The sequence below is a fragment of the Platichthys flesus genome, chromosome 21, assembly GCF_949316205.1.
Source record: "Platichthys flesus chromosome 21, fPlaFle2.1, whole genome shotgun sequence".
Lineage (NCBI taxonomy): Eukaryota > Metazoa > Chordata > Actinopteri > Pleuronectiformes > Pleuronectidae > Platichthys > Platichthys flesus.
Window position 1 is genome coordinate 1,597,029 of NC_084965.1, and position 27,601 is coordinate 1,624,629.

The 27,601-nt window shown below is 45.6% G+C and overlaps 4 protein-coding genes across 5 annotated transcripts; 2 read left to right on the forward strand and 2 right to left on the reverse strand.

Annotated features, from left to right (window-relative positions):
- Nucleotides 1–361: 361 nt before the first annotated feature.
- psme2 (proteasome activator subunit 2) lies at nucleotides 362–3,500 on the forward strand. Of its 2 annotated transcripts, XM_062379750.1 has the most exons (12): nucleotides 362–476; nucleotides 563–617; nucleotides 871–903; nucleotides 993–1,055; nucleotides 1,392–1,472; nucleotides 1,900–1,942; nucleotides 2,022–2,119; nucleotides 2,249–2,317; nucleotides 2,575–2,642; nucleotides 2,760–2,814; nucleotides 2,981–3,067; nucleotides 3,161–3,500. In XM_062379750.1, exons 2-12 carry the CDS (start codon nucleotides 570–572, stop codon nucleotides 3,239–3,241), a joined length of 726 nt encoding a protein of 241 aa, XP_062235734.1. In that variant the 5' UTR covers nucleotides 362–476; nucleotides 563–569; the 3' UTR covers nucleotides 3,242–3,500. The 2 variants fall into 2 exon arrangements, with proteins under 2 accessions (XP_062235734.1, XP_062235733.1); XM_062379749.1 differs by having other exon boundaries at nucleotides 413–617.
- Nucleotides 3,453–5,337, reverse strand: lsm5 (LSM5 homolog, U6 small nuclear RNA and mRNA degradation associated). The gene is made up of 5 exons (XM_062379752.1): nucleotides 5,179–5,337; nucleotides 4,350–4,445; nucleotides 4,188–4,215; nucleotides 4,021–4,093; nucleotides 3,453–3,693 (listed from the first exon to the last, which is right to left on the reverse strand). Exons 1-5 carry the CDS (start codon nucleotides 5,222–5,224, stop codon nucleotides 3,661–3,663), a joined length of 276 nt encoding a protein of 91 aa, XP_062235736.1. The 5' UTR covers nucleotides 5,225–5,337; the 3' UTR covers nucleotides 3,453–3,660.
- A 1,077-nt stretch (nucleotides 5,338–6,414) lies between these two features.
- Nucleotides 6,415–19,306, forward strand: avl9 (AVL9 homolog (S. cerevisiase)). Its single transcript, XM_062379261.1, has 16 exons — nucleotides 6,415–6,616; nucleotides 9,264–9,384; nucleotides 10,878–10,963; nucleotides 11,264–11,335; nucleotides 11,748–11,837; nucleotides 11,912–11,978; nucleotides 12,178–12,218; nucleotides 12,318–12,356; nucleotides 12,442–12,511; nucleotides 12,810–13,300; nucleotides 13,486–13,620; nucleotides 13,717–13,936; nucleotides 14,361–14,478; nucleotides 14,771–14,824; nucleotides 17,191–17,279; nucleotides 17,396–19,306. Exons 1-16 carry the CDS (start codon nucleotides 6,533–6,535, stop codon nucleotides 17,521–17,523), a joined length of 1,905 nt encoding a protein of 634 aa, XP_062235245.1. The 5' UTR covers nucleotides 6,415–6,532; the 3' UTR covers nucleotides 17,524–19,306.
- Nucleotides 19,307–20,023: 717 nt separating this feature from the next.
- On the reverse strand, nucleotides 20,024–27,236 carry kbtbd2 (kelch repeat and BTB (POZ) domain containing 2). The gene is made up of 3 exons (XM_062379262.1): nucleotides 26,712–27,236; nucleotides 23,997–24,162; nucleotides 20,024–23,740 (listed from the first exon to the last, which is right to left on the reverse strand). Exons 1-3 carry the CDS (start codon nucleotides 26,882–26,884, stop codon nucleotides 22,181–22,183), a joined length of 1,899 nt encoding a protein of 632 aa, XP_062235246.1. The 5' UTR covers nucleotides 26,885–27,236; the 3' UTR covers nucleotides 20,024–22,180.
- Between the last annotated feature and the right edge of the window lie 365 nt (nucleotides 27,237–27,601).

The following is a 27,601-nucleotide window of genomic DNA, read 5'->3' on the forward strand; positions in this document are numbered from 1 at the left end:
TATTAAAAAGTTAATTAGAAACTTAAAGACAGTTTTTCTAACGAACTCAGTCAGGACTAACACGCAGTTTTAAGGATTTCACAGGATTGAATCTGGAGGAGGACTGTGGGTAACCTGCTGTTCACCGAGTGGCCACTAGAGGCTAAACAAAATAATAATCAGGATTAGGTGTTGACATTATTATTTCGGTCTTTCAACATTTAATTGTTTTCATATTAAAAACTAAACTAAGAATCCAAAAAACGAATAACAAAAAAGGAAAATAAGATTTTGTGTTTAAATATTTTTTATGCATTTCTACATTTACATTTTCTTCCGTTAAAAAAACATGTAATGTTTCCTCCTCGTGTCGTCGAACAAGTTGGTGGAAGTTAGTTGTGCATGTGGCGGAAGGAGGGAGACAGTGGGAGGCGCTAACTGGTCCAACTGGGGTAAAATCGAAAGTAACTTGCAGAAGGAAATACATAAATCACAAGGTACCAACCGAACCGTCCGACCCTGCAGATCCGCTCCTCACACTTCACACGGTTCCTCTTCATCTCGTCTTCATCTTGTTTCGCATCGTCGTCATGTCGAAGGCATCGAACCTGAGGATCAGACCCGAGGCTGCAGGGAAGGTGAGTTATTAGAGCTGCTCAGGACGGACACAAACACACAGACACACAAACACACACACACAAGTCAAGGTGCTTAAAGATAGAACGAACTTCACCGTGGAGACCATCGGTTTGTGAAGCGTGAAGCGTTTTGAGAAACATCGTCGGGTAAAGTTCCCCCGCAGAGGAAAGCGAAAGTAAATCCAGTGATTCTCAGTGTTTAGTGTAACATGACTCAGCAGTGAGAACAGTTTCCGTCTCGTGTTCCCTGCAGGTGGAGAAGGTCCAGCAGCACCTGCACCATGAGGTCAGTGCAGCTTCTTCTTCTTAACCTCATGTATTCAAACACAAATCACTTTGTTCCTGAGCTTTCTGAATAACCTGATTGTTTTCCAGGCAGAGAAACTCTTCTCCACTGTCATCCCAATGAAGATATCTCAGCTGGATGCTCTGCTCCAGGTCAGAAAGTTCAGTTTCATCATATCACACTTTGTATGGACGTGTGAGACACTCAGGATGTAGGACCTCTCTAGATCAGGGGCCAGTTATGTGCCCGGCATCGTTCATTCACAGTTCCTGATTCTGAAAGATGCACGTTGGAGTAAATCCTGTTTTCTAGAGCTTTGGATAGAGACACGTCTTTGAAATGAGTTTCTTATTCAAGGTTGTGTTCTTCAGAAGAAGCTGAGAACATGAAAGTTTCACAGCAGGAGATTCTCCGCTTAGCTATAATGAAATAAAGTTGAAAACAGAAGTTAACCTCTGTGTTTCCTGTTCTTCTGTCCACGTTTACAGGACGATGCGTTGAACGTGGACTCCTCCTCACTCCTGGCTCCGCTGGACATCCCCATACCTGACCCCCCCTCAGCAGAGGAGGTGAGTGCAGCTCCACACAGTCGTCTTTCAAAGCAACAACCTGAACAGAGAGAAAGTCTGTGTGTCACACGCGTCACAGCAGGAATTCACTTCACCGTTATATTTCACATTAAATTAAAATCAAGCATTCGACATAGAAACTGTGGAGTCAGCTACAATCATATTAAATAATCCAGTTTATTCAAAGGTAGTTTCTGTCATTTATGGGAAGTCCATCTTTATTTACAGTCTATGATATAACTTATCAAGGCAATGCTAATGTTATGTTGTAATAAAGCCATTTCATAGTGACATTCCATGTGACTGATTCATCAACACAATCTACTCTGTGAATTCAACTAATAACAAGTTAAATAACATGTTATGATTCACCTTTAATTGGTTTTGCAAAAGCAATCTTAACAAACTATATGAACTGGTTGTCCAGGAAATGGAGACCGACAAGGATGAAGATGGCGAGAAGAAGAAAGGTAGGGTGTTTTATCTATTTTTATAAGGTTGTTATTGTCGAGGCTGAGATTTGACAAACTCGTGACTTTTAATCTCCAGCTCCAAGATGTGGCTTCATCAAGGGCAACGAGAAGGTCATGTCGGCTTTGGACAAAGTGAGACCTGAGATCGTTGCTTTCAGGGGGATCATCACCACGGTGAGAGCAGAGATGAACGCTGAGCCCAGGATCTGCTTTCAAACACTGAATAATATCCACAGAGTAAATATTAAAATGTTTAAACTCTCATTTCACGAAGTTAAACTCACTCGTGTTGTTTCCCTTCAGGTTTCCTGCTGGATTCAACATCTCATCCCAAAAATAGAGGATGGAAATGACTTTGGAGTCGTCATTCAGGTGCATGGTCCTTTCAAAAGATTTAGAAATGTTTAATCTTGATCTGCTAATAGCCGATATGATAGTATTGTGTAACTCTGGTTTCTTTAGCCTGTGATTCTAATTAATTTAAACTAAAAAACAAAGTGTAAGGTGAACTTATTTATTAAGATATAACGTAATTATCCCTAATTGCTTTTCATGTGATAATCGAGTTGTCTGATATCTTAACATATTTCAGTGCAAGTCTTTCATTTCTGCAAATTTCTCCATCACAGGAGAAAATCTTGGAGAGAATCGCTGCTGTGAAAACCAACGTTGACGGTTTTCAAACAAACATCAACAAGTGGGTTGAATCTAGATATTTGTTCTAAGTGTAACGGTGATAAAAAAAAATATATGATCACGAATGTATGGAAACTTTTCCTGGTTTACGTTTTGTTTTTCTTGATTTGAAATGTAGGTACTTCTCAGAAAGGGGAGACGCTGTCGCCAAAGCTTCTAAAAACACTCACGTGGTGAGTTTAAAATGCTCTGGGCTTCAAGTCATTCATTGTTTTAATATTCATATTTAAAGAGGCAGAAATTAAGTATCACATTCCCAAAAAGTTCAGAACTCTCCAGCTGAGCGAATCCGTGATCAAATGGATCTTGATGTGTATAACTGACTCTCTCTCTCTCCAGATGGACTATCGCTCGCTCGTCCACGACAAAGACGACAGCATCTACGCTGCGATCAAAGTGATCGCTCTCGACCTCCGCGGCTTCTACGTGAGTCTGTCCTTCCTCCTCTGAAATGTAAACCACCAGGTCCCGCTGCACCAACAAGTTCAAATGTTCTTTATTCCTCCCTCTTCACTTCAGGTCGAGATTTTCGACATCGTCAACAAGAACCTGGACAAGGTGACCAATCCGAAAGGAGAGGAGAAGCCGTCCATGTACTGAAGGAGGGGATGAAGAGGAGGGACACATTCTTCACAGCTGGATCAATAGCTGGGTTTTCAACCTTACTCGACTCAATCATTCTACATGTAACTTCAAAAGTTACGAGTTCCACTCAATTCAATAAACATGAGTTTTAACACTTTCACTGAATTCAACTTGTCTAAATTCAAAACTGCAATAAAAAAAATGAAGAAAGAATGAGAGGCACTGATTTATTTGTAACAAAACTTTTTAATAAATGTGATTCATTGTTAACGTCTCATTTATCCTTTTTTTTTATCAACAAAATCAATGAGGCATCTTGCCACAAAAACATTTTCCTCCTTTAAAGATCGAGAGGAAAGACCAACAACAATAATGATGATTTCAACAACTAAGAAACACAACGTAGACAAAGCAAAACACAAGTTTCCCTGGGATCAGACTTCAGGACCTTCTCCTCCAGGTATGAGCTGTAAAACAAAACAAATACATATTCATATATACATCTATATATTACAGGAAATTGATTTTACTCTAAAGGTCTAAAAGGGAATTCCTCTAAAATCTTTACCAGCACAGCTAAACGTGACATGAGTCCATAAACCATAAGAAATAATATAAGAACGGAAAGTGCTTAATTATAAATCAGACATGTTTATTTTATTAGATTTTGACGATGGAACAAAACATTTATTAAATATTTAAAATATATTACACAATCCTCATTAGTTATCTGTATGTATTTTAAGAGGTTGTCTGTTTTCAGATGTTTTAAGTGAATCTAAGTATCTTGGTACCATCGTGATGTTGTTGCCGTTCAGGAGGATCTGGTCCAGTTTGGTTATCCTACGTCCCTCCGGTGTGATTTCACTGAAACAGATATTTTCACGATGAGTTAACTCAACAGCAGCTGATTCAGAAGTGACTGAGCTTCACTCAATGGAGAAACTAAACATGTACTTACAACTCTGTCACATCCTCCAAGACCATATCTGAGGAAGCGAGTTCAGGACAAACTCCGGAGCAGAATTCAGAGCAAACAGTAAAACCCATCCATGTTAATAAATACTGGAGGAAGTCTGTTTTATATTTTTAAGAGACTGTAATTTGACGACTGAAAGGATACTGACAAAGTCATCGAAACCCAGCAGGGTGCCGACGATCTCTTTGTCTGTTTTCATCACGATGTGAATCCGGGAGCCGATGCATTTGTCCACGAGCTCTGAAAGACAAGTTCAAAATTTGTGAAATTGATTTTCTTCCTCGTTTCCCTTGAGAACTTTTTATCACTTGAACTAGATTGACAATTCTGTAGTTACAATAAAAACACACCTACTCACCTAAACATTTTAACATGTACATTAAAAGATATATTAATACTACCCAGCTTTATAATGTTTGAATATTTTCTGATTGAAGCTGGTTGATTTATTTACCCCAACGTATTCATCTTGTTTTTTTCAAACGTTATATTACATGTACTGCTGTATACGGTCTTTGAGCAGTTTATTAGGAACACCTGTACAAGTGGCAGCACAGCTTAAAGTTAGTGGAGATACAAGTCAGGAGCTGCAGGTCAGAAACTTTCACTGTTTGAATGTCTGAGAACTGCAGTGACATCCTCAGTCACATGACCTGAATCAAAACTGATGGGATGTGAACCAAGAGCAGAAGCTCAGAGGGTCCGTCATAGCCAGGTGTTCCTAATAAAGTGCTCATAGACTTTAATCTCCACTGGATGAGTCTGTTGTAAGAACATTTCCTCTATTTCTTTAATCTGAAGCAGAGTTAACAAGAGAGGTTAGCTAGCTGCTAGCATCATGCTAACACGAGTGAGCGAGCCACAACACGGACACGTTCAAACTTCTCACGCGCAGATTCAACAGAAACAAACACACGCGGATTTACACCAACGTGTTTGAGTGAAACCAGTAACAAACTGGTAAAGTACAAACCGAGCGGGAGCAGCTGGGACGGGTTCGTTGTTGGAGTTGCCGCCATGTTTGATTCCACGTGCAGACCCAACCAATCGATATTAGAATCCTTGGCTGAGACCAAAGCAATCAAACCCGAATGAATCGATAATCAATGTGTGTGTATATACGCAGAATACACAGAGATCGATGTTTGTTTGTTTATTTGTTATCGATCTGTTTGTTTATTATCGATCTGTGATCTTGAACCAATCAAATGTCAAGTCCTCTCGTTTCATCTGGTTCCACGTGATGGCGCTGTCAATACATGACGTCATTCTTTCACCAAACAGAGATAATAATACTGAGGTCGAGATAGTTCCTCACCGTTCCGCTTTGTACCTCTACTAGTGTTCATTTATCAAATAATATGACATAATAAGTACTGTATGTGTATAAGTATACACGAGTCAGTAGAAACAGTATTCCTCATTAGATGACAATAATTCCTATGGACCAAATATGTCGAAGTATAAATACAGTTATCAAAAGTTAAACACCTAAATGAATTAACACATAAACACTATTTGTGATGAATAGAGCCATATCTGTATACTTTCCATCACTTTCTTTACTGTATTTGTGCATTTTGTAATCAAATTATATTTCTTTTTTTATTTCCTTTTCCTATATATGTAATTGTGTCACTCATTTCAGATGTTTATATTTGCATTCAGATTTTTTGTATTGTATGTAAAGCCCTTGTGTCATGTATGAAAGGTGTAATACAAATAAAGTTGATTATTAGGCTTTATACAATAAGTATAAATGTGTATTTATACTTATAAACATGCTTAGCCTCCAGTAGATTTTAACCTTGATTTTAATATTGTATGGTTGACTTTTAAGGCTCATTCTAGACCTGCTCTTAAGAACATTTTGGATCTTTTGACCCCGGTTTCTGGTTGAAGGCTTCAACGCTTCAAAGGTTCCTAGATTTTATTGTTATATGCAGAAATAAACAAGTTATCAATGCATTAAATGCTGTTTTTAACCTGTTTCCTATTGTTTGATATTAACTTTCCATTTTTAACTCGTAACAGTGCTTTGAAAGGTTCTTCATGAATTAAGTTTATTTGATTATGAATATAATTACTAAATTATGAGTATAATTATTTAATTATGAGTATAATCATATGATTTGAGAAGCAGAAGCGGAAGTGCGCAGCAGGGAGTGCTCTCGCTCCAGCCGCCCCGCCCCTCCCCGGGCCGCAGAGAGCGGAAGTGGTCGCTCTTCGCTGCGGACACGGTGCAGCTGAGCTCCGGGTTGTTTTCACTGATCCGGGAGCGGAGACCGTCTCGTTCACCGTCAACGCGTCGAGGGGGGGAGGCGGACATGGAGCCTCTGGCCGCGGGAGACGTCAAAGTGCCGGTGCTACACATCGTGGTGGTGGGGTTCCACCACAAGAGAGGCTGTCAGGTGGGTGAAGCTGCCGCGAGCTAACGGGGCTAACGATGCTAACTCACAACAAACAGCGTCACTGACAGAACCCGCAGGACGGAGTCTCTGAGATGTCCCCGCGAAGGGACCGAACCCCGCGGGGACATCCCCGTCATAGAGCGTCCTCCTCGCTGGGTTCGACTCTCAATGTGCAGCTCGAGTCTCCTCCCGGATATCAAACTGTTTGATTAACTACAACAACACCGGAGCCACGCGTCATGTTGTGAGTCAATGTGTCGCAGATGAAGGAAGCTGCAGCATAAACATATATTTATTAATTCCAGCTTCGTGAATCGTTGCAGCTTTTATTCCGAAGTTTATTTCTCCAAATGCAATATTTGAAACGAGCTGCATCTCGTCTTCAAACGTGTTACTTCAGTCCCTTGATTTCTAAAATTTGGTAATTTATCGTTGCGAACTTCTTGAAAAAACAATGTTTAGTGACGTATTTTTATTGTAAATAATAATGGATGACAGGAAAGCAGTTTAAAAGTGAAGCCAAAACATGTGGAGGGCCCCCTTGTGGCTGACTGCAGTATAAACAAACTTTCCCAAACCAAATCAATTCCAAGTACACGTGGAATTTGTCAATGATGGTTTATATCATTTTGTTTTCAATCATTTTAGACATCGGCTTAAAAACGTCATGAGACTGACCTCATCAGTTAAAGATGGCAGCCTCCATGTTCAAGATGTTTTGGCTTCATGTTTGTACGATTGGAGGAAGTGGAGATGTTGCTTCCATCTCCAGTAACACTGGTTTTCATGTGTGAATTCATGTTTCCTTGAACTCTAACTGATCTTTTGGTTGCTCATGAAGAATTTTACCTCGTTTTTAAAGGTCAGTGTCTTTAACTGGTTCCAAGAACAGGAAATAAAACATGATGGTATTTGTAGTTCACTGATTTATTAACAGAGGGTTAAACAGTCCAGGTAAAAACCACCACGACAATCTGACTCCAAATAAGCAAACTCATCCAGAAATCAGTTAAACATAAATGCTAAAAAATCCAGATTGCAGATATGAGCTGAACTCGAGGAATCAGACGATGACTCACCTGAAGTTTGTGGAAACTCGACCGGTGAAACTCAGGGATTTAAATTCTCTGCAGCTGATTGACGAATCAGAAACAGGTGGAAAACTGGACAGGAAGTAAAGTCACTGCGCACATGATAAGGAAAGAGATTTCAAATGAAAACAGGAAACACAAAGAGCCTGAGAGGAAAGTTACTCAACTGGCTGCAACTACAGGTTTGTTTAGTGAGGCCAAGACAATAAAGCTGTTATCTACTTAGACATTGATTAATCTGTAAATTCATTTCCTGATTGTTCTTTCTGTCGGAGAGTGTGAGAAAGCTGTAAAAATCCTATATATGGATTTGAATCTTTAAGTGATTTTAGTGATTTTAGAAGTTCTTTCAATAATAGAGTCAACATTTGTGTCTGTTTATGAAAAGCAGCAGATTTGCACGTTTGAGAAGCTGCAGACCAGGGAACAGTTTTTAAAAATGAGTCAAGTGATTAATCAACTATCAGAAAAGAGCTTTGGTTTCTTCTTGATTCACATTTTACAGAAACTCTTCCTCACACAAAGCTCACGTGCTGGTTTTTCTTGTCACTGTGTCTACAAACCGGTTTTGCAGCCATTAACATTTAAGTGGATTCAGTCACCGACGTGTGTGACCTCCGACCTCCTTCAACACCTGCTTCATTAGTGAGAGTGCACGTGAGCCATTCAGCGCAAGTGGCTCTAATTCATCTAACAACACTGTGCCTCCTCCTCCTCCTCTTCATCACTGCTCTCCATCTGTCTCCGCTGCTAAAACACGATGAGACACTTTAACTAGACCGAAGCAGCAGTGAACAGACAGTGAGCGTCGCTCTGTGTATCAGGTGAGGAGCCTGTTAGTGTCTGTTGGTCATCTGATCAGGGTCGGCCACCTCCTGCTGCGTATCACATGATTGGCTTTCTGTCTCCCTCCGCCTCGTCGACCTGTCGTCCATCTGTCTCTCCGTCAGTCTCCCAGGTGTCTCTCTTATCGTGAGCAGCTCTTCTTTGGACTGAGGAGCGAACTCGCCCTCAGGCCGCTGCAGGGGTTGATCCTCAGAGTGAATCATTGTCTGTGGTGGGTGGGGCGTTCAGGACCAGCAGGTTTCAGGTTTATCTAGACGGACTCGGCTCTTAACCACCAAGAAAAAGATCTAGAAGGGTTCAGCCGTTGACGTGCAGATGTTTCTTCTACCTTTACCTTCTAGACAGAAGCTGGATGTTCTCTGTGATCACATCAGGGCTGCAGTGGATTCTCAGTATCGATCAGTCGGCTTCTTCTCGTCTGTCACATGTCAAACAGCAGTCACAGCAAAGTCTTTAGGTCACTGGTCTTCTGTCCAACCATCCAGAACCAGAATATATCAACTAGGATTTTAAAAGTGACCCTGAAACCACGATATTAAAACATCAAATACATTGAAACAGTAATACAAGGAGGTGGTCCCTTGTTAAAGAAAGACAGAAGATGGTGAAGATATAATACAAGACGGTACCATCCCCACCTCCAAATATACATAGATGAGAGACATCTCAGTGAATCTAACCACACCTTCTCTCCCCCCCCCCCCCTTCAGGTGGAGTTCTCGTACCCTCCTCTGCTGCCGGACGAGGGTCACGACAGTAACCTGACGCCCGAGGAGTGGAGGTACCTGCCGTTCCTCGCTCTGCCTGACGGGGCGCACAACTACCAGGAAGGTACGTGTCCTCAATAATACAAAAAACCCCAAATCATATCGTGTTTGTTTCAATATTTTATGAATCTATTTATCGGGTAAAACCTGGAATAGAGGATATGGGCTTTAAGTTTTAATGTGTGTTTAAGTATCTTTGATTCTGTCACGGTATCAGAAACAGTATCCGGGCGGTAAAGTGAGAACCGGGCCGAGCGTCGGTGACACTGATCCGTCTTCTTGTCCTGTGTGGTGTTGCTGTGGTCACGTGACCTGTGGCTGTGGTCATGTGACGCGTGGCTGTGGTCACGTGACACATGGCGCTCTGGTGCTTCGCCAGCGTCAGTCATTCTGTCACAGCGAAGTCAAACAACAGGAACTTAAACTTGAACTCAAAGTTCAGGATTTAAAACTACAGCCATAAGCAAATTCTGTTACTGTGCTGGTGACATGTTTTACTGCAGGTGAACGAGGAGCTCAGTGGGTCACTGAAAAACTGAATCTTAATTCAGACGTTTATCTTTTCTCTTTCTGCACGAATACATCCCGACTAAAACAACCTGACCTCAGGCAAGTGTGTCAGTGAGAACCTGTGAAGCTCTGCACGTTTAATTTAGAGCCGTGACAGTTAATCAATATTTCCTCGACGTCGACTGACAGAAAATAAATCCTGGAGTTGAATAATGATGTTTTTCCAGAAAGCAGAACATGAGCTCCTAAAGGATTAAGACTCTGTAGCTTTGTTTTCTGCACATTTAATAAATTGAGGGTTTTATATTTTGTGTTTGGACACAAGGAGACATTTGCAGACGTGCAGCAGCAGCAGCGAGTCGGGATGTTTGTCGGCTTGTTGCAGGAGGATTGGTCGATGCACTGCAGCTGTGGCCTCCATCCAGATGCCCCGCTGCTGCTGCTGCACCCCCCCCCCCCCCCCTGCCTCCGCCTCCCCTGTCGACTCTGGTTAATCTGCAGCGTCTCTCCACCCTCATGTCTTCATCCCGTCCTCAGGCTCACTCTGTGATTTCACTGCTGTATTAGACAAACACACCACACTTGGTTGAGAGCTGTGACAGCATCGCTTCCATTCGGTTTCAAATCAATTCCAAACCGTCCAGATTCAGATTCCGTCTCATGACAGCGTGGAAGTGAACTGGAGATAAATCATTCATCACAGTGTTTAGAAAAAAGCTCCAGACACTTCTCAACGTGTGTCTCTGGATCGTACAGGACTGAGACACAATCTGAAGCTTGAAGAGGTTTTCTATAGATTTATTATGATCACATGATCGTCTCTGATCTTAAGAGACAACGAGCAGCAGTTTGAAGAGTTCGGCCTCGTGCTGCAGGTTCATCCAGTTTGGTCTTGAAACCAGGTCGAGCTGTGGAGCCGTGAACGCAGCTGCACTCGACGGTTCAACTGTGACTCTTCATTCTGCTCACTTTCCCTCTCAGGTCACACATGTCGTAAATCCAGGAGATGAATTATTATATGACAGCGTTTATCCTGATGTTTTACAGACACTGTGTATTTCCACCTGCCGCCGCTGTCTGGAGACATGAAGTGTGTGTACGGAGTTTCCTGTTATCGGCAAATAGAAGCAAAGGTCAGTCCGGGGAAATTATTCTAAACTATTCTCCTGGAGCCACGAAGCTCGGGTTCTTGTAGGAAACAGATTCTGTGCCTTTCAAAATAAAAGAGTATAACTTGTTTGTTTAGATTAATACTGAGCTGTGGTAGTGTTGATTGGTCCAGAGGAAATAAAATACAAACATTCCAGAGGTCGGCTGCAGAGCGATTGTTCCTCGTTTCCAAAAGTGACGTTTGGATTCTGGTTTTTATATATTTACACGTAGGGATTATTTTCATATACACATTTAAAACAGATGTTTTAATGTCCCATCAGGCCCTGAAGGTGCGGCAGGCGGACGTCACCAGAGAGACGGTTCAGAAGAGCGTGTGCGTCCTCAGTCGAGTGGTGAGTCACGTCTCTCATGGCGTCACACAAGAAGACCTGATTTCAGAGCCGGAAATAATGAGATAACTGGGCTGTGAAATATTGTCGTGACCTCTTTGCTACGATTGTGCTCATGTGGGAAAGAGAGGAGAAGGAAAATGAGTCGGAGCAGAGAGAATTTTGAGATTATGTCCTTCTCCTCTAATGTCCAGAAATGAACTCAGCGAGGACAATATCAAACTCTTATGACAAAAAACATTTATTTGAGTTTTGACATTTAATGGTTTGACTCTACATTTCTATTTAAGTAACCATAAATATGAAGAGGCTGCAAGGAAAATTCCAGAAAATGTCCAGAGCAACTGACTCCCATCCAGAAACATGAGTTTGAACCTGCATGTTCTGCTGCTGACGGAACCTGTTCTTGTTCCAGCCGCTCTACGGCCTCCTCCAGGCGAAGCTGCAGCTCATCACTCACGCCTACTTCGAGGAGAAGGACTTCTCACAGATCTCCATTCTGCAGGTCAGAAGTCGTTCTGCTTGTGAAAGTTCTTCTTCTCTTGTTATCGTCCTCCGCTCACGTCCTCTCTCCTGCAGGAACTCTACGACCACATGAACGGCTCCTTGAGGGGTTCCACTCTGGAGGGCTCGCAGGTCTATTTAGGTCGGTAAAACTTATACTAAATATGTCCATCTGTTGTTTTGTTCTGCAGTCTCAGATTCCTCTGAACACAGTTGTTGTTGTTGTTGTTGTGTCTTCAGCTATTTAACCCTGTGATTTAACTGCACAAAAATGTTCATGCATTTTTCTCTCAGGGCAAATTCCACATTAGTTGAAGCTCTGCTTGTTTCTCTCTCCTCAGGGTTATCGCCCAGAGATCTGATCCTGCACTTTCAACACAAGGTAGAAGAAAACACATTCCCTGATCCTATTTGTCTGTAAACAGAGTTTATATTTCCATATTTCTAACACACCAGTAAACATCTTTCTCTCCCGTGTTAGGCTGTCATCCTCTTCAAACTCATTCTGCTGGAGAAGAAGGTACAAACACGTTTTGTCCACTTTTAATTAATTCAGTGCTTTTTGAAACATGACTTGATTTTTAATTTGTGGGGAATGTTTCCAGGTTCTGTTCTACGTGTCTCCGGTCAACAGACTCGTTGGAGCTCTCATGACGGTTTTATCGCTGTTTCCAGGTCAGTAAAGAACAAACTAAAAGAAAAGCTTAACTCTTCTGATGGTTTTATTTATCCCACCTGTACAGTAGTATAAAAACTGAGGATAGAAATATCATGTCGTCTTTAGGCAGGACACAAAACAGACTTAAAGGCTTTAAAATGATCTTAATGTATTGAGTATGTATGTATTTCCAGATTTGAATCATAAAATGTTTAATAAGTTCTGAAGGTCAAGAAGAATCAGGAAGTTTAAAGTTTGAAGTTTTCTAATAGACTGAATCGAGGACGTCTCATCATCCTGCTCATGTGTCCTCAGGGATGATCGAGCACGGCCTGGTGGACTCGTCCCACTACAGACCCAGGAGCAGCGTGTCGGAGGACCTGAGCCTGGTGGACAGCTTCTCCGGAGCCGAGGAGTTCGTCTCCGTGTCCGTCACCGACATCGCCAGCGCGGCCCTGGAGCTGGTGGGGGAGGACGCCGGCCAGCGAGCCCCCGAGTCTCTGTCCTCCGGGACCAGCACAGAGGGGGACAACCACCTCCTCAAGCCCCCGTCACACACCTCGCCCGACTCCTCGGAGAGCGACTGGGAGACCCTGGACCCGAGCGTGTTAGAGGAGGCTGGCGCCAAAGAGGCCACCGAGGGGAAGGAGACGGGGTCAGAGCTGCCAGACGCATTCGACTCCCACCCGGGGACGCCCATCACGGTGCAGCCGCAGGCGGTCACCGGGCAGGGGGGGGTCACCCAGGGCCTGGTGTCCGGTCTGGAGGAGGACCAGTACGGCCTGCCACTCGCCGTCTTCACCAAGGTAACCGCAGCGTCTCCGCTCAGCCGCTGACTCACCAGATAGAACCTGCATCTGTGTTTAAGGTCCAAACAGGAAATGAGTCTCACACTGACTCCGACACGTCCTCCTGTCTGTCACCTGGTAACGAGTGGACCAGGCAGCCGGGCGGAGATAAGACCCTGACCTTCCTCCTGTTGTGTTTCCAGGGCTACCTGTGTCTGCCCTACATGGCGCTGCAGCAGCACCACCTCCTGTCAGACGTGACGGTGCGGGGCTTCGTGGCCGGGGCCACCAACATCCTCTTCCGGCAGCAGCGGCACCTGAGTGACGCCATCGTGGACGTGAGTCCGGCTCCTCTTCACCGTCTCATCCACGTTTTAATGTGGCGGTTGAAGATTGTAGTTTTAACGTGAAAGGTTCCCTCTCTCTCCTCGCAGGTGGAGGAAGCTCGGATCCACATCCAGGACCCGGAGCTCCGCAAGGTCCTGAGTCTCACCACGGCCGACCTGCGCTTCGCCGACTACCTCGTCAAGCACGTGACGGAGAACCGGGACGACGTCTTCCTGGACGGGACCGGCTGGGAGGGCGGGGACGAGTGGATCCGAGCCCAGTTCACGCTCTACCTGCACTCACTACTGTCGTCTGCAATACAGCAAGGTCGGCCCCTGTCCCTCATTCATTTACCTGTCGTTTATTACTTCACTCTTGTTTCTGTTGATCGGTTATTTCTCCATTAGTCGTTTGGGCTTCACATAACTGGCAGACATCAGTGGGACTTTTAGAGTTTACACATTTTCTGGAGTCGTTTCCTCTTGAAATTTATCACTTTTTTCCCCCCAGGAATAATTGAAAAGCTAGAAAAGGTTTTAATTTGGTCTTTCTTAATGTTTTGCTCCTCGTTCAGTTGAATTTATTCTTTGTTATTAGAGTCGTTACGCTGAAATCACTGCGTCGGGCTCGCACCGCGATCATCACACAGAATTACTCTACTGAGAAAACGACAGTGAATCGAGTTGCGTTGCTCTTTGTGTTCACCGACTCGTCTGCTTCTCCTTCGTGTCCTCGTGTCCTCGCTGCTCAGACAACGAGCGGCTGCTGGCGGATTACGGAGCTCCCTTCGTGGCAGCGTGGAAGATCAGCCACAACTACCGGGTGTGGTACAGCAACAAGCACCCGGCCATGACCGCCATCACCCCCGGGTAGGTGGGCAGATTTAGAAACTTTGAATGATGGGGGAAATAAGATAGATACTATAGCTTCTATAAGTTTGTTTACATCACATGATAAATGTATTTTATCTTTAAAAGTATGTTTTGTCAAAATGTCATCACCTACAATATTATTTTCTGCGTTGTGATATTTATGATGATTAAGATCTTCTTCCAGGTGATTTTTATGAAACCAGAGAGTTTAGAACAAACACATTAAAGTCTGTATTACCTAAAGATATTATTTCCATATTGTATAAGTTTGTTTTCTCCTCTGCTGCAGTCACCCGTTCCAGGGTCAGTACAGCGTCACAGACATGAAGCTCCGCCTCTCACAGTGAGTTCTTCATCTCTGTTGTTTCGAAACACGACAACTTCATTGTTCCCTGTTGTGTAAATCTGCACAAAACATCAACAACAACAACACGTGTAACATGAATAACACACAAGACAAGTGGCTGAAGAGCAGCAGCAGAACCCTCAAGGCAGGACGTCGCCCCCTGTTGGTGACAAGTGATACGCAGCATACATCAGCTCCAAACTTCAGGTTCACTGTGAAAATGTCCTGCTGCCTTGAAAATAACAAATATAAAAACTCAGGATTCAGGAAACATCACAGGGAATCGTCCTCGATGTTGTTTCAGGGAAATCTGCAAAACTGAAAAGAAAAGAAAAATGTATAAGAATGTACATTAAACGGATTCAGTTCATCAGCCTCGTGCAAACTGGGTGTGACAGGCAGCGTCTCACTTCCTGCTGTGTTTGTGGTCGGATATAGCAGCGCAGTGGTCAGCGTGGTGGGGGGGGGAGGCGGGGGGGGCAGTGAGGCTCTTGTATCAACCACAGTCATTAATTATGGACGAGTTTCATTCTCAAAAACAGAGCTGGAGACGTCTGCAGCCTCGGCTCCGCTTTCATTCCAGGAGGTGCGGAGGAAAGTCGACTCCGTCCACGGCTGGAGGGTTAAGTGACGGATAAATACCCCCCCCCCCACACACACACACACACACACTGACACACACACACACTTACAGAGATAATCAAGTGTGTCTCCGTCCCTAACTTCGCTTCATGGTGAGAACACGGGCTGATCTGCTCGGCCGGGATCTTCAGAGCTCTCACTTTACCTTCAGGTGTTCGGTCACACGTCCTCCGTGTGTCTGAATCCCAGGGGCCTCTTCACACGTTGGGCCCCTGGTCAGTGATCCATGTATTCAGATGAACGTCCAGGGAATAGGAAAATAAATTGTTTCAGTATTTGTGGATCCTAGATAAAGCGACGTATGACTCTTACATAACGACAAAGAACTTCTTTTCTTTCTTCTTGTTTTTGTTTCTCGTCCGTCAGAAGTAATTTCAGAACAGTTTACTGAGCCCAGAGCAGCTCTCTCTCTCTCTCTCTCTCTCTCTCTCTCTCTCTCTCTCTCTCTCTCTCTCTCTCTCTCTCTCTCTCTCTCTCTCTCTCTCTCTCTCTCTCTCTCTCTCTCTCTCTCTCTCTCTCTCTCTCCCTGCATCAGTAAACACGGAGCTGTTTTGCAACCTGAGTGGGGGGGACAGGGGGAACCTGGGGTCAGTGGGACAGATGCAGCTCTGATGTTTTGTCCGGATGCTTCTTGAGGAGGTGAAACAGTCTCTGCTGCTGCTGCTCTATTTTCGACCAGAAGGAGGAAACTACGCTCGCCCTCCTGGTGAAGGTGCCGTGTGGCTCCGGAGGCTTTTCGTGTTTCCTCGTCATCGGCGTCGGACAAAGAGCAGCCGGAGGCCGAGATGTTCTCAGAGAACATGTGTCATGTGACGAGCCGTCAGAGGATCTTTCTTTAGTGTATATGGAGCTGTTTATTTGGGTCAGGCACAGAGATGGAGTCATGTGGCTCCTCCCTGAGCGACCAGCGTCCAGCTCAGCAGAACAAACTGGTTTCTGTGGACGAGCGGTTGAAAAACAGAGTGAAGCCGTTAGAAAGAGTTTCAATGTGATTATTTCACCTCGTTTAAGACCCAAATTGAATTATTTGTAAATAAAAACAAAGAAATTATGGAAAATACAAAATAAAATGATATAAACAGTAAAACAACATACATAGATATGTAAATAATGTCTCCAAATATTACTGCTTTTTCTCTCAATCACTCAGACTCAATATTCAATTTTGACTTTGCTGCTTCTAAAATATTAACAATAAAATACATAGAAATGGTAAAATAACCAAATTTAAAGGTCTAGTGTTCAGGAAGCTGTGGGCCCCACCACCACCACCCAGCAGCTAAACCAGTAGATCGTGGAGTCTCTGTTCGTGAACGTGAGCGCCTCCTTATTTTCAGATGAACTAATTGGCTCATTACGGGGGGGGGGGGGGGGGGGGGCAGTGACAGCTGCCGACTCGAACCCTCGTGGTCGGTTCTAATCACGCCGCCGCTCGGCCCGGATGATGCAGGAGGGAGATTCCTGCTGAATGTCAGGTCAGCGGGGATCCAGTGATAAAGGTTGCGTGTTGGACTCCCGCCCGGGTTCATGGCATCCTGATTGACCCCCCCCCCCCCCCCACACACACACACGCTCCTCAGAGGTCGGCGCGACCTTAAGCTGCACTGTTGTGTTGTTTGTTTCCTGGAAGGAGGAAGAACTCCTACCCCCCCCCCCCCCCCACAGCGCAGACAGAGCGGTGTGTTTCTGGTCAGCTGAGCGTTTCTCTGTTTCCTCTGCAGCTCGGTGCAGAACAGCGAGCGAGGGAAGAAGATCGGGAACGCCATGATGACCACCAGCCGCAGCGTGGTGCAGACGGGCAAGGCCGTGGGTGAGGAGACACACAAATCGATTCCCGACACACACTGATGCTTCCACAGAGGATGCGATGTCTTCTCTCCTGTTTTCTTTTCTAACATCCGATCTCCCCCCCCCCCCTTGCTGCAGGTCAGTCAGTGGGCGGAGCTTTGACCAGCGCCAAGTCGGCCATGTCCTCCTGGTTCTCCACGCTGGCCCCCCCCGCAGCTGTAACGCCCCCGGCCTCCCCTGAGGCCGCCGTGGAGGTGGAGCCGTGAAGACCCGCCCCCTCAGTGACTGTCCCCCCCCCCCCCCCCCCGTCGTCCTCTGACCTTCTGGCCCCTGAGACGCCGGAGGGTCATCGGTCTGAGAGCTGGTTCCAGGAAGTCGCTCCTCTGATGGATGTTCTGGGCTCCTCCCTTCGTATTCACCAGACACGACTCTGGGCATGAAGGCATCACTGCCACTACACAAACTGTACACACACATCCACTGTGAGGCAGAGGCCCCCCCCCCCCGCTTCCGACCAAAAACCAGAGGTTCCAGCCGTTTGCCTCCCGACCGACCTCGTGTGTCTCAGCTGAACCAGCTCCTGACGCTGAACATGTTGTTGTTGGGTTTTTGAGGTTTTTGCTGCTTTTTGTCTCGAGAGTTTGTTTCTATTGTCGTGTTCACGTGAATCTGTGTCCCAGGATCTGAGCTGAAGATTTTAACAGTTTAGATTTTACAGTCTGACGTCCCTGTAATAACATTCTGCTTGTTTCTGCAACACGTGTCAGGTTTACTCATGTAGATAAACATGGAAACACTATTATTATTATTATTCTATAAAATGTCCATCTGCGTCTGAGGTGTCGGTAAAAATAAAATAACAAATAAGTAACAAAGTCAAACTGTAAATTGAAATCCTTATAAATATTAATTTCCCAGGTTAGATAAACTGGTTTTGATGACAAGAGCCCTTAACTGGTGTGCTCTAGAAACACATGGTTAACTTCCTTAAGAGTGACAATTACAGAGATAGGAAAATTAATCACGTTAAAAAATCAAATGAGCCAGTGATAAATAGTAAATTTAAATAAATTAGGTTTTATTAATATCAAATCATTGTTATTCATCCTCCAAAAATCCAAACCAAGAAAATACTATTTGCCTTATTTGCTTTTACAATATTGTGAATCTATGTACTTTAATGTATTTTCTCCAGATTACAGATAATTCTCTGATTTCTCACATCAGGAAACAAAGTTTGGCTTTTTTCTTTAAATTAACTTATCATTCAAATAAATACTTCATCTCGATCCATGTTGTTTGTACACAAACACAAACAATATGAGATTTTGCGACACGATCTGAACGTTGTTACCGAAACAATCACGATGTTATTTGGTGAATCCTCGTGAACCCGACTCTCCAGTTCGTTCCCTGATGAATTCTCCCTCGTTCACTATGAAGGAACCCCCCCGTTCCCCCTTTTCTACTGTACCCTCACGTTATATACATATCTATATAGATATATATTGGGAGAACTATATTGAATATTTGCAGATCGTAAAAACGTATTTATTTGTCATGTATGAACGTATCTCATAAATATTCCATGTTTTGTCAGGACAACACTGGAACGCGTCCCGACTGTGTGTAAACGCAGCCGCTCCTTGTGTTCCTGTGAATCCTGTAGAAGTGTAACTGCCGACACTCGGTTGTGTTGACGTGTCGTGGTCCAGCGAGCATGTGTCACCGCTGTGATCTGTCATCCTGCTTCTTTGAGAAATGTTTTTAAATGGTCGATCTCTTCACTTTCTTTTCTCTTCACACTTTTAAGAATCTTCTTCGGCCACTGACTCGTTTCTGGAATTTGATTCTGGTTTAAGTTTTGAGAAATTATCCGGGTTTTTTTTTTTTTTTTACCCTCTGATGATATATTTTTCTTTTTGTATTTAAAAAAAAAGATTTGAATGTATTTTTATTGACAGATGCTTTTAATGTATTTGGGAAAGAAAGTGAAACTATATTATATTGCTGTATTAAAAAAAAGAATTAAAGAGCCGCAGCCTTTTATTCCTCGTGGGTTTGTGTCTGTGCAAAAATGTAGGTCAGCCAAACTCAGTGTGTGTTGGTAGAGGGGGGGGTTGTTGTTGTGGCTGTGAAACACGGACACACAAAAATGCAGCCGCGTGTCGTCCCAACAACAATTCACCAGCGTCACATGGTCACGTCAGGAGCGTTTCAGTCACTCACAGGGAATTTAACATTTCTTCAAACGTATCGTTGATCAACTTCTTGTTCCAAACATTTCTTACTTCTCACACGCAGATAAAACTGTTTATAATTTAAACAAAGCACATTGTCATTTATGGATTTGTAAATTAACTTTAAAAAGTTAATTTACAGAAAAACATTCTGTAAATTGACTAATGCATAGAAAGTTCTGTTTTCAGTTTCAAACATCACATTTTCACGATATTTAGGATCTGAAGGGGAAGGGTGATGCATTTGTTGACTGAAAAACAAAAGTAATAAAAAACAAATACAATAGTTGATAATGTAGGTAATTCTATGTAATGAAATAAAATATAAAGATGTGACCTGAAAGTCAAAAGCAACAAGGCGACTTCCACAGTTTTCAAAGATCTCTGATTTGAATCGACCAGAGGTTTAAAAACCAGTTGTGTTTTCTGCACATGAACAGAAACCAGTAGGAGAAACCAGTAAAGACTTCATTGAGCTCAACGAGGATTCTTCTGAACATCAGCAGCTCGAAGCTCAAATAAAGAAACGTGGAGTCTCAGTTTCAGGAACGTTTTTGGTATGTTTTTTAATAAATTAACGTTCATTCAAAATACAGTGCCATGGGAATATGATGCAGCCAGACATGCTAGTAAGGGTTTGTCATGAAGCACCTGTGCTCATGTTTTTAAAGGTAGCCCGCCACACCCCCCCCCTCCACTACTGCTAGTGGTTGCTGGGACGATTCCCGAAGCAACAGCCCTGGGCCAGCCCTCTCCTCTCACAACCAATCAGCAGCAAGAATTCACTCAGAAAAAAAATTCAATCCGATAGGAAAATGGATGTCTACCCACAATCACACTACAGTAATGTCTGATATTAAATAAAAAAAAAGACACTAATACAAAATAGACCTGGTTATTTTCCCCACACTAAAACAGTTTGTCTTTTAAACATATGAAAAATATATATTTCATTATATATATATATTTCAGCAGCTTGGGAATAAAAAAAAAGAAAGAAAAATGCATGAGCCTGAAACCTACGTGTGTGCTGAGTGGAGTTGTGTGTTTGCAGAGAACTCGTGTGGAAAGAAAAACACAAGTATCGTGATCGTGTGACGATGGACAGGGCGAGGTGTCAATGCCGGCTGTGTGGAAGACCTGTGTGCACGGGTGGGGGGGGTGGAGGCGCTGCAGCGGGGTCGGGGGGGCCGAGCGGTGAGGGAGGAGAGGTGATGGGCGACCGGACCTGCAGTCGCTCTCTCCCCCGCTCACTTGTTTCCCCGTCGGCCCCCCCCACCCCCTCTCCAGGAGAACCCCGGTCGTCTGCGAAGCCTCGAGGGGAATCGAACCCACGGATCCTGTCGGTGACCAACACTCCGAGCAGAGATCTACATGTGTGAAGTTGCAGGTTTTAAAAGGCGGCTCTGAAAAGTTCGTCTCTTGCTCTTTGGAGCAGTTTGGAAACAACAGACGTTTAAATTGAGAAAATGAATGAAAACAAATAATAAAATCGATAATTCATCCGGGAAACCATCTGCAGAATAATTAATATATTATTTACCTTTTTAAGTAGTCTTAATCTGATTCAAATGTGACTTAAAATTGAGTTAGTTATAAAAACAGTATCTGATGTAATGACATTGTTGTGACAGTTATATTCTCCAGCGTCTGAAATGTCTGTTACAGTTCTGGAGACGTCGCTTCAGAGCTCAGAGTAATACGATGGAAATATCTTTTCAAATTTCTGAGGCAACAGCCAATTTCAATATTCATCAATGAGTCGATTTTTAAAATCGTCAGCATCTCAAACTGCCTGACTCACCTGAAAAGGTTCAAGTTCGGGCTGCTACGACTTTACACTGTTCTGCCATTTTATGAAATCATCAGAAGAAGAATGTGGACGGACGCCGCCCCGCTCAGAATCATCAGAACATTCTAACAACCTGTTCGTTATCGACCTGAATAAACGAGTTAACTTTATATTCACAAGGTCCTTTAGTTTTCAGAGGCATCAGGTTTTGGGTCAGTGGATTAACACAGAACTAACTTCCTCCATTAAAGTCAATGAGATGTTGGAAGTGGATTAATTCGAGCTGAACTTCCACCACGAAGCGAAACACAAACTTTTCAGAGCCGAACCTTCAAGACGACAGCGGGTGTGAGTTGGATCATTTAAAAACAGATGTTTTGCAGAGTTTCACTTTATCAGTGGTGCGAGAAGAGGAGGAGACGAAGAGGAGAAGAGGAAGAGGAGGAGGAGAGAGGGAAGCCTACGGTCGGAGAGCGGGGGGGAGGGGGGGGGGCCTGGGAGATTTTGGTACAGTTGCCATTCCGAGAGTTTTCTTTTTTTTTACCAGTTAAGTGCATCATCCTCATCATCCTCACAAAAATCAGTTGACATTGAGATCACATTGTAGAAACAGTATGACAGGCCTGTAGTAATATCTAACAGATGTCACAAATGACAAAATAAGAAAAGAGATTTTCAGATTACTAGTTTTCTTTCGGGGGAATCTTCTTGTTGCGTCGGGCTCCGTCGCTTCGAAGCCTCCGACGCCTCCAGAGAAACGTCCACGAGGCCGGCGAAGCCTTTCCGTGTCTCAGAGAACTCACGCCCCCCCCTTCGTGTTCATCCCTCAGCGTGACAGATGCCTGGTCTGGTCAGCGAGGCGGGGGGGGGGGAGGAGGAGGAGGTTAAGAGCTATACGTGAGGGAGGGTCACCAGCTCCCCGTCCACCTCGAACTCCTCCGCCCCGTCGGGGGAGAAGAGGTAGGTGGGGGGTTTCCAGGGGGACTCCTCCAGGCAGGAGGGGTACAGCTTCCCCACGGCGCAGCGGAAGTCCTTCCCCAGGTCCCAGAGGACGCGCTCGGACACCGGCTGCCGCAGGTACCAGCTGTCCAGCTCCACGTCGTACTGGTAGATGGCGTACTTGGCGCGCTCGTTCATGTGGGTTTCACGCATGAAGATACACAACGAGTTGAGGAGCACCACCGCCCGCACGCACGGGTCCGAGTAGCGCTTGGCGGGGATGTTGGCGGCCAGGCGCCACTCGTTCTTGTTGACGTCGTAGATCTCCACGGTCACGGAGGAGCCGTCGATGGTGCTCGTCGGCAGGCGGACGCCCGAGTTGCTGACCACGTGGAGGCCGCCGATGTAGAAGATGAGGTCACCGAAGGCGGCGGCGGAGGCGAAGCAGCGGCTGGTCTTGCGCATGGCCATCTCCACCCAGGTGTCGGCCCGGGGGAAGTAGCAGTACATCAGGTCGTGGGTCATCACGTAGATGCAGTCGTGTGCCACCACCGAGGTGCTCCAGTTCCAGGCGAAGGGCAGAGGGCTCATCATGCTCCACTCGTCCTTCTCGCAGTCGTAGCGCTCCACCGTGCGCTTGTTCAGCTCCCCCCCGACGTTATCGCCCCCGATTGCATAGATGTAGCCCTCGCAGTAGACCAGCGAGGGCTTGATGCGGGCACACAGCATGGGGGTTTTGGGCACCCAGGCGTTTTGCTGGGCATCGAACCAGTAGAAGCCATCGACCGAGCGGAACACGGCCTGTAACTTGCCGCTCTTGCCGTGGTTGGTGATGGAGTTTTTGAGAGGGATCTGACCTCCAGCGATGAACACATCGTTGTCGGGTGTAACGAGGGTCCCCACCTTCTGCAGGTCTCCGGGGGGGTTGTTGAGCTTGTACACCTTCTCCGCCTGCGGACTGTAACACACCACCGTGGTGGGCAGGGACCCCGACATCACGTAGCCCTCCACTTGCGTTTCCGACAAGGCCTCCATGAAGATCAGCATCTCCTCCTTGGTCATGCCTAACCGGGGCTTGAAGAACTTGGGCATGGACTTGTAGAGGCCCTGCACCACCACGGACTTGTCGTTGGGCGGCAGGCCCTGGAACCAGGCGCGCTGCGTCACCTCGGACAGGGCGTCGATGCGGATCTGACTGAGCACAGAGGACAGGTGCTGCGAGCGGGTCTCCATGTTGTACTCCAGCCACAGCATGGCCGCCTCGCGCACCGTCTCCTCCTTCTCCACGTTGAGGTTGTCGCTGCTCAGGACGTCGATCAGCAGCTCGTGGGACAGCTGCAGGAAGGCCTCCTGTCGGTACACCATGGGGAACTTGTGCTCCACCATGCGTTTGGCGCACTGCTTGAGCTCACTGCAGCTGAACAGGTCTCCGATGCTCAGCATGCGGACGCAGTTCTCAGCATTTATCTTCTTCACCAGATAGTCTCTGCATTGCAGCAGGACGTCCTCCACCTGAAGGGAAGGAGGTCGGAGGGAAACCACAGTCAGAGAAAAGCTGAATCATCTCTTTGTGTTCAGATATAAAAACAACGTGTCACAGTAAAACCTGTGTAATTAATGAACATGTCTTCAGGAGACAGTTAGTAAGATAAATTAACTATCATAATAATAAAGACCCTCACTATGATATAGGTATTAATAAGGACTCCCAAAGTAAGAATAGGTATTTAAATGAAATGAATGTTTCATTGACTTCCTGTGCACCGACCTGTAGGAAGCAGGCGGTCTCGTACAGCGGCTCCACGGTGCTGTCGCTGATGGCCAGGTTCCCCGTGTAGGCGTAGGTGATGATGATCTGCAGGGTGGCCGGGTCCACGTTCCTCAGGTGGACGTGGGTCTGCTTGCTCTCGCTGAGGCCGCTCATGAACATCGCTCTGTGTGTGGGGGGGGTGGGCGATGACAAGGGAGGGTCGTCAGTGGAGAATAAGAGAAAAGTGGCTTCTATCACCTGCTCTGACACGGTTTAATCATGAGGGCAGATTGTTAGAGACACACAATTCTTACACATGTTTCAGTACCAAAAAAAGCACACGTAGTTTTTACAAGTGAAGCCGTACACATGGACACCAGTTCTAGTTTCTTAACCATCATAATCACGACTAAGCAGCACATGAGAACAGATACTTCAGATTCATAAAACCTTTTCCATCATATCTACAACTCTCCTGTCTACAGGAGAAACCCCTCGGACACAGAACAACCGTTTAGCCTGCGGTGGACGATCCGATGTTTTCCTGTGAAACAAACAGACCCCTGGTTTCCTAACAGACAGAGACTGAGTGAGACGTGGAGCTGGACAGACTCGACACCCGGGATGACTGTGCACAGACCGGCAGCTCTGACTCAGCTCCGACTCCCAGTTACTACTCTTCAGTTCTCAGAATGACAAAGACTCTTTAACCTCTTTTCACTACATCAGTTTCTCACATTGTCTTTCTCCCCGGGGGGGAGCCGCGCCCGGTCGGTGATACTTCACATTCACGCTGCTGATCTCTTTGGAACAAACACATTCAGCCGCAGTGATGCAGACAACACAACAACACAGGGGAGTCTCTTATTATTAAGATTCATGTAAACATCATATTAAAAAGAATGTGATGCTGTTCACGTTAATGTTGTCATGTATGAGCCGATTGTGTGTTTGCGTCACTTCAGTCGTCTTGTGAGGCTGAAACGATTTGGATCGACCGTCACCGTGTTTTCATTGAAGCAAAACAAACCCGTACAGCTCCTGTTTAAGATTCTGACTTTCTACAGACAGTGACATTTTATTAAAAGATTATCAAATACAATAAAGGATTGATCAATAACGTCGGCTGCAGCCTTTCGTGATATTTGATCTGAAAAACACTTCTGTCCTCCTGAAAGGTTTTTTTTGGGGGGGGGCCTGTTGATCACAGCAGGGAGTAAACTGCCAGGCTGTATTACGCAACCCTGCAGGCATACCCCCCCCCCCCTTTCCTCTCTCACTTCCCCTTTTCCCTCCATCTCTCCTACGTGACCAGACTTTCCCCCTCGAACAGGAGCTCCCTCCAGAGTCCCGCCGGCCCCCCCGTCCCCCCGAGAGGAGGCGGAGGGTGAAGGAGACGCAGCCGACCGGCAGACGGAGGGAGGAGCAGTTCAGAGGAAGCACGGCAGCACCTCCTAACCCTCGAGGGGAAATGCTTTGCATGTTCACACCAGATAACGAGTGCGTGGGAAACAGCGGGGAAGTTTGGGAAGCGGTGGGTGTGAGGGAGGCATTGAGTTGTCGGGACCTTTTCTTGGAATGCTTGTGAGTGCAGGGCGGGGGGGGGACAGACAGGGTAGATAGCATGTCCAAATGCTGCATGAGCCCCTGTCACGTACAGATGGACTCTTCCCAGAGCCGAGGCTGCTGCTCTGTCACATTCACCGCAGTGCACACACTTTATTATGCAACGCTGTGCGTACAGATGAGGCCCCCGGGGGCCGGAGGGATCCGTCTGCAGCACCACAGGTTAGAGAGCACTGCGTATGTTCCACTTGCAAACATACAGTGTTTCCTCTAGATGAAGAAATAAATTCAATAGGGAAGTAATTTTTTTCACTATTTCACATCAATGCAGTAAAGCTTGTGTGGTGATAAACTGATTACAGCCTTTACTGTATCCAGGTGGCCCCCTCTGGCAGCGGCCCTGCATCAGGCGCATGACGCAGACTCGGCTGCTCTTTTCTAATCACACACACATTGAACTGATCCTTATAAAAACCTCCTGAGGTCATATTCATGTTCGTGGATAGAAACTGGGCGTCACTTCTTCTGCAACAATGAAGTTAAAACCCTGTCATCATCATCTGCAGGAGGAATTCCTCTCCGGTGTCTCAGTCGCACAAAACCGATCCCATTTGTTTCACATTAACTCGAAGATGTCGGATCATGACTCAGAATCGTTCCGGTCACTTGAACCCTGAAGTCCTGGCTGTGCGCATCACAACTCATCTTGTGTGTGGCAGGTGGACTAAGAGCTAAATGTTTTACTTTGTGTGTTTAAATGTTTCAAACTCTCGAGCGGATCAGACACACACAAAGTAAACTTCAAGTACTGCGCGTTTCCTAACACCTTCTGATTAGAGTTGTTATTATTGTTAAAGTGTAAAGTGAGTGCAGGTCAGAGGGAGGACGGAGAGAGAGGACATGGGACGCATCAAGCCCTCGTTTTCCACCCTGCATGTATAGTGTGGGTAACAATATAATGTATTATTCATTGTAACTGTAGGAGGTGAGCATTTAAAGAGTAAATAACTGCTCTGCATAATAACAACATACCTACACTTCATCACAACCCCACCCCTAACTGTGTGGTGCATTATTTATTGAAACCGTAGAAGACAAACGCACACCAATCAGCCCCCCCCCCCATACACCATGAGCAGGAGGCCGATAACGACATGGCGCACTCACCTGAAATAGGAGCTACATGTGGCCAAGACCATCTTGTGACACGGGAACTCCGTGTCCTCCACCAGCAGCACAACATCAGTCAGTAATTTCTGTTCGTAAAAGAACTTGAGCTGCTCCAGCAGGGAGACAGCGTAGTCCGTGTTGACCGGCCTGCGCTCACTGAGATCCGACATGGTTGCATCCCATGAATCGCGCCCCAGTTTTGAAAAGTCACGCGGCCGGCAGAACCGGACACAAAACAACCAGGAGAAAAAAAGATATCTATTCTTATAGATTCGAGAAGGAAAGTGGCTCTGCGACACCTCCACTGGCCGGAGTGGAGGTGTTCAGATCCTGTGTGGAAAGATGTCTGCTGCTCCTTCTGCTGAGGATGAGTTGAAAGATGAGACGGTTTTGAGGTTGTGGCCACCGAGCGTACGCGTCAGGCGTCCGGAGGAAGGGGCGGTTTCCCCCCGTGGGTACGTCTGTCGTCTGAGGTCATGCAGTGAGGCTCCGGGGACCAGAGGTAGAGGGGGGGGGGGGGGGGGGGGCGACGCCTGTCACAACACCGTTACATCAGGGCTCGTCTGGAAAACACAGGAAACACAAAATGAGAAATTAGAAGACGAGAACAAAAAGTAAATCGATGAGCTCGTCCTTCATATTCCATTTTCTTTTTTAACGTCACTTGGATAAACATCTGCAGTTTGATAAACCTGCCTCATCATGCAGGTCGCCCCCCCTCCCCCACACCCTCCCTCTTCATCAAAAGCTGCCAGAAACAGCACTGACAGCCAGACAGCTGCTAACAGGGGCGTCTGAGAGGAAGTGGGCGAAAACTACTGACATCTACGAAACCAGACAGCACTCGAATAACAGAGGGAAGGGTTTGATTGTAAATAAATATATAT